The sequence below is a fragment of the Neomonachus schauinslandi genome, chromosome 5 (assembly GCF_002201575.2).
Source record: "Neomonachus schauinslandi chromosome 5, ASM220157v2, whole genome shotgun sequence".
Taxonomy (NCBI): Eukaryota; Metazoa; Chordata; class Mammalia; order Carnivora; family Phocidae; genus Neomonachus; species Neomonachus schauinslandi.
Genome location: NC_058407.1, coordinates 167,137,583 through 167,143,582, shown reverse-complemented (window position 1 = coordinate 167,143,582; position 6,000 = coordinate 167,137,583). Strand labels below are relative to the sequence as shown.

General features: G+C 64.2%; 1 protein-coding gene across 1 annotated transcript; it reads left to right on the top strand.

Annotated features, from left to right (window-relative positions):
• Window positions 1-62: 62 nt before the first annotated feature.
• On the top strand, window positions 63-1,915 carry FZD9 (frizzled class receptor 9). Its single transcript, XM_021700413.2, has one exon. The coding sequence runs from the start codon at window positions 63-65 to the stop codon at window positions 1,857-1,859; it is 1,797 nt and encodes a 598-aa protein (XP_021556088.2). The 3' UTR covers window positions 1,860-1,915.
• Window positions 1,916-6,000: the final 4,085 nt, after the last annotated feature.

Sequence of the window (6,000 nt, the reverse complement as noted above, 5' to 3'; positions counted from 1 at the left end):
CCGGACGGCGCGGCCCGAGTGAGCCGGGGCCGCCCTCCCGCCCTCGGCCGGGGCCGCCCGGGATGGCCGTGCCGCCGCTCCGCCGGGCGCTGCTGCTGTGGCAGCTGCTGGCGGCGGGCGGCGCGGCGCTGGAGATCGGCCGTTTCGACCCGGAGCGCGGGCGCGGGCCGGCGCCCTGCCAGGCGGTGGAGATCCCCATGTGCCGCGGCATCGGCTACAACCTCACCCGCATGCCCAACCTGCTGGGCCACACGTCGCAGGGCGAGGCGGCCGCGGAGCTGGCCGAGTTCGCGCCGCTCGTGCAGTACGGCTGCCACAGCCACCTGCGCTTCTTCCTGTGCTCGCTGTACGCGCCCATGTGCACCGACCAGGTCTCGACGCCCATCCCCGCCTGCCGGCCCATGTGCGAGCAGGCGCGCCTGCGCTGCGCGCCCATCATGGAGCAGTTCAACTTCGGCTGGCCCGACTCGCTGGACTGCGCCCGGCTGCCCACGCGCAACGACCCGCACGCGCTCTGCATGGAGGCGCCCGAGAACGCCACGGCCGGCCCCGCCGAGCCCCACAAGGGTCTGGGCATGCTGCCCGTGGCGCCACGGCCCGCGCGGCCCCCCGGCGACCCCGCCTCGGGCCCGGGGGGAGGCGGCGGCGGCGGCGGCGGCGGCGGCACCTGCGAGAACCCGGAGAAGTTCCAGTACGTGGAGAAGAGCCGCTCGTGCGCGCCGCGCTGCGGGCCCGGCGTCGAGGTGTTCTGGTCGCGGCGCGACAAGGACTTCGCGCTCGTCTGGATGGCCGTGTGGTCGGCGCTGTGCTTCTTCTCCACGGCCTTCACCGTGCTCACCTTCCTGCTGGAGCCCCACCGCTTCCAGTACCCCGAGCGCCCCATCATCTTCCTGTCCATGTGCTACAACGTCTACTCGCTGGCCTTCCTCATCCGCGCGGTGGCCGGCGCCCAGAGCGTGGCCTGCGACCAGGAGGCGGGCGCGCTCTACGTGATCCAGGAGGGGCTGGAGAACACGGGCTGCACCCTCGTCTTCCTGCTGCTCTACTACTTCGGCATGGCCAGCTCGCTGTGGTGGGTGGTGCTGACCCTCACCTGGTTCCTGGCAGCCGGCAAGAAGTGGGGCCACGAGGCCATCGAGGCCCATGGCAGCTACTTCCACATGGCGGCCTGGGGCCTGCCGGCCCTCAAGACCATCGTCATCCTGACGCTGCGCAAGGTGGCCGGGGACGAGCTCACGGGGCTCTGCTACGTGGCCAGCATGGATGCGGCTGCACTGACGGGCTTCGTGCTGGTGCCCCTCTCCTGCTACCTGGTGCTGGGCACCAGCTTCCTCCTGACGGGCTTCGTGGCCCTCTTCCACATCCGCAAGATCATGAAGACAGGCGGCACCAACACGGAGAAGCTGGAGAAGCTCATGGTCAAGATTGGGGTCTTCTCCATCCTCTACACGGTGCCTGCCACCTGCGTCATCGTGTGCTACGTCTATGAACGCCTCAACATGGACTTCTGGCGCCTTCGGGCCACAGAGCAGCCCTGCTCGGCAGCCAGCATGCCCGGCGGCCGGAGGGACTGCTCGCTGCCAGGGGGCTCGGTGCCCACCGTGGCTGTCTTCATGCTCAAAATCTTCATGTCGCTGGTGGTGGGCATCACCAGCGGCGTCTGGGTATGGAGCTCCAAGACTTTCCAGACCTGGCAGAGCCTGTGCCACCGCAAGATGGGAGCTGGCCGGGCCCGGGCAAAGGCCTGCCGGGTGCCCGGGGGCTACGGCCGTGGCACCCACTGCCACTACAAGGCCCCCACCGTGGTCTTGCACATGACTAAGACGGACCCTTCTCTGGAGAACCCCACGCACCTCTAGGGACACGGGCCTGCGCGGGGCGGCTGTCGCCCCCTCCCGGCCCCTCCTCCGGAGGAGACAGCTGACTAGCAGCTGCCCAGCTGTCAAGGTCAGGCAAGTGAGTGCGAGGGGCCGAGGACCAGGGCGGGGAGGCTCTCCTGCCACCTCGATTGCCGGGACCCAGTGAGGCTCACTCCCCTGCGGCCTAGTGCAGGGGGCAGGCCTGGCCAGGTCCCCACGGGGTCCTGGGGGAGCATGTGGCGAGGAGGAGGGGCAGAAGAGGGCGTGGTCCAGCAGGGAGTTTATTTAATGATGTAATTTATTGTTTGAGTTTCTCTGGAAGCTGTGACTGGAATAAACCCCCCCGTGTGGCACCGCCGAGTCCTCTGTGGGCCGAGCAGGGGGAAGGTAGGAGGGTGGGGGCCCTGCGGGAGTCTCCCTGGTGGGCAGAGCGGGGTGGGTGCTGGCCTCATGCGCCGGCCCCCGATCTCTGGCTCCCCCCTGCCCCCCGGTCAGGAGGGCGTCCCTGGGGAGCAGCTGTTTCTGCAGAGGTCCCCGCGTGTGCGTGTGCGTGTGTTTTCCCCTCTCGCCTGTCTTTGCTCCTTTGCCTGAGTCCTGAGCTCCCGCTTCGCAAAGTGTGCCTGGGATGCCGGCCGGGCCGCTCCGGGAATCCCTGGAAGGACACCCGTGGCCTTGGGGACTCTAGCCTGTCTGGGGGGTGTGGGTAGGACTGCTTTCTTCACTCATATGGGAAGTGAGGGCACTGACCTGTCTCCAAGTTTCCCTCGGAGCCTCAGGACCTGCTCCCGCCGTCTCGGGTGGGCGTGTCCCGCTGTCCCTTCCCGGGGCCTGAGGGCTGAGGCTGGAGTGACTGTCCTCATTGCCTGCCAGGACTGCCGGTGTCCACTTCACTCCCTGGGGTCCTAGTCAGGGCACCCCACCGCCTCCCCTCAGCAATCTGGGGGGAGTGGAGATGGGGCGGGACTGGTATGTGGGCATCTTGGCAGCCCAGACAGGGGACATGGGGAGCCCTGGAGTCTAGTGGGAACTGGGCCCCCAGCTCCGAAGGCTGTGGAAGGATTTGCGGTGTGGAGAGCTGCGGTGAGAAATGGGGCAGGTGCAGGGGAGTGCACACGGCTGCTCCAGGGCACCTTGCACACTCGTGTGCCAGGGCCCAGGACAAGGTACGTGTGTATGTGCGCGCCGGGGAAGCCCAAGGCCGCGGGGACCTGCGCCATCTCTGCCCACTGTTAAGGAGTGTGTGGCCCTCCCGCGGAGACCCCATCAGCTTGGGCTGGGGGTGGGGGCTCAGACCCCAGAGGCCCATGTTGGCCTCTGCTCCGGCCACTGTGACTTCAGCCAGGTGAGGGCCTGCGCCACTGGCCCTGGGTGCATGATGCGCAGAGCCAGCACTCAATGTCACTGCCAGGAGGCCCCAAGGGTCCAGCCTCGCCTCAGAGCCTCGGGGGGGGCCCAGGGTCGACTGCTTCCTATCAGTAGTAGGGCTGAGTTCCCAAAGCCAGGGCCTCTCAGGCCGGAGCTCTGTGCCCTGCACCAACCAGCGGTCTCAGCGGGCGAGAAAGACACCAACTGAAGATCAAACAGGCGGTGTCAAATTCCCATCAGGAGCTGAGCAGAGTTGAGGACTGTCCCTCCCCGCAAGGACCGCCCCGCCCCCCGGGGGAGCTCTGCAGCCAGCCACCTGTGCTCATGCATTTCCTGCACGGCCTGTCCCCCCAGCCCCCCCAAAGCCTTTCCCCTCAGGGAGCACGCAGGAAGGCCTCTAGCCTTTTTTAGTCGGTGAAGCCAAGTGACCCTGACACCTTGTCACTCCCCCCGTGAGGGTCCTTGACTGAGAGATTGCGCTTGTTGAAGGTGACGGGGGCCCGGGTCGGAAGGGGGCGGGGGGGGGCAGGGGCTGCATTGAGCTGCGCTCAGGGCAGGGGCGGTGGGAGCAAAAGGAGAGGATTCTGGAGACTGGGGAAGAGAAAGGCAGGTGACATGTGTATGGGCAAAGGATGGAGGGGACGCTGAGCATCAGGAGCGGCACCAGTCCACCCCTGTCCCTTGCCAGGCAGTGGTCAGGGAGGGGCGCAGTCAGCTAGGTCCCGCCAGGTGGAAACAAGATTTGAGCTTCCAGAACAACTGGGAGGGGAGAGGTGGGCGGTGAGGGTCTCTGCCGGTGGCTTCTCAGCACTGGGGGACACCAGAAAAGTCCCAGACCCTGGGGGAGAAGGAAGAAGGAAACATTTATTAGAGACCTTTTCCAGAAGCCTTCCACTTGACCCTTCTCTCCCCATTTCACAGACAGGGGAAGTGTGGAGAGCTTGCTGGCTGGAGATCACACACGGCCAGGCAGCCTGCGGCCTCCAGAGCCTTTGTGACTTCCGCCACACCACGGATTCCATCGGGACGGCAGGTGTTAGAACCTAGGGCGGTTCGTCCAGAGAAACCCCTCCCACAGCGGGGCCTCCCCACCCCCCAACCCCCAAAGAAAATTCCAGAACCCAACACCTGCTGGCCTGTGCACGGGGTGCCCCCAGGCCCGGCGGCACATCTGTGTGCTGCTCACGTCCACGCGGGCTCTGCCCCTCCGCGGCTGAGCTTGTGCATGGGAAGCCTGAGGCCAGGGAACTTCTTAGCCCTGACCTCGGTGTTAGGTCCGAGGAAACGGTTCGAAGTTCCCAGGAGTCCGCGGTCAGACGGAGCAGGTCCCCCGGAAGGGGTGTCAGTACCTGCTCTGCCTGCCTGCTCTTGGCCGCAGCCTGGCGAAAGGCCCCGGGCCTGCGCAGTCCTAGAAGCATCTTGCAATCCGGGCCCTCTCCTCCTGCCCGGCTTGGGATTCTCAGTGCCCTGCGTAAGGACGCCCTGGCTCCCGGGCAATGCAGGCCCCGGCTCACTGCCACCCCTGACCAATTTCCAGAGCCTCCCCAGAGCCCGGGTCTGAGGAGGCGGCAGCGCAGGCAGGGCTAGAGGGAGGGCTCCGCTGAATCCCAGGAGTGGTGCCTGTCCTCGGGAGAAAGTTCTCGTTCCTGTTTGCAGGCGTCAGCCCAAGTCCGGTGGCTCCCCTAAGGTCCCACCCTTGGCAGGGAGGCCGATGGTTTAACAAGACCAGGGTGCACGCCCGCGGGCACCACCCTCAGGTACCCTAAAAAACCCACTGGGGAACATGACTTCACGGACATGGCCGGGCCCCCGTGTCCGGCTGTGACCGTCTAGGAAATGCTCGGAGGTCGTACAGTTCCCTTGCCCAGAGCCGGAGCGCTGGACACATTGGGGCGGACCTCCGGGCAGGCGGCTCCCCACCCCACCCCAGGCCCACACTCAGCAAGGCCACAGAGCAGCTGGGGCAGAACCCGCACCCAGGGCTCCAGGTTCTCCTCAGATTTCTTCCCATTTCAATCACTGCCGCCCCGGGTTCGGGTGGTCTGGGAGCCGAGGTTCCCTCTCGGTAGATGGGACCACACCGTGGGCTCTGCAACATCTCTGAATTCTGTAAGCGGGTGGCCACCTGGCAGTGACCTACTCCGATCAAGCACTCGGACTTTAAAAACTGCCAGCATAAAAAACACGAAGGCGTAAGTAAGACTGGCTGTGTGGTGGAATTGCTGAAGCACAGTACATGGGAATTCATTGTTTTCACTTTTTGTGCTCCATGTTCGAAATTTTCCTTGAGGTGTTTTAAAACGCCAGGAGTTGCCCCAAAATTAAGTCCTCAAGCACTATACAAATTCCCACAGTGAAGCCTTTAAGAATATTTTCCCCGAATTCCTAGAATTCTAATGAAAATTTGGAGGGAGAGAGGGGGCTTAGGGCCAAGGCCAGGAGAAGCTGAAGGTCACACTTCAGGGATCCTCTTGCTCCTGAAGGACAACTGCCCCCAACAGCAGTACCAGCACTCAGGACTCTGCACAATCCACTCCCTCCCCCAAGAGCACAAAGAAAGATTCGCCAGAACCGTTTCTTCTTTATAAACACAAGTACATAATGTTTATTTGAAATTCCAATTTATTACAAGTTTACCCTTTAATGGGGCCCTTCCTCCTTAAAGACAATTAAAAAAAAAAAAAACAGTTCAGGTGTCACTGAAGTGGGAACACAGGATTCTGTGAACAAGACCAGACTGGCTCGCGGGTACGAGGCAGGGCATGGTGTTGGTGGC

Excerpts from the sequence above, each read along its gene's own strand:
- FZD9 (XM_021700413.2), top strand. The coding sequence starts at position 63 with ATGGCCGTGCCGCCGCTCCGCCGGGCGCTGCTGCTGTGGCAGCTGCTG.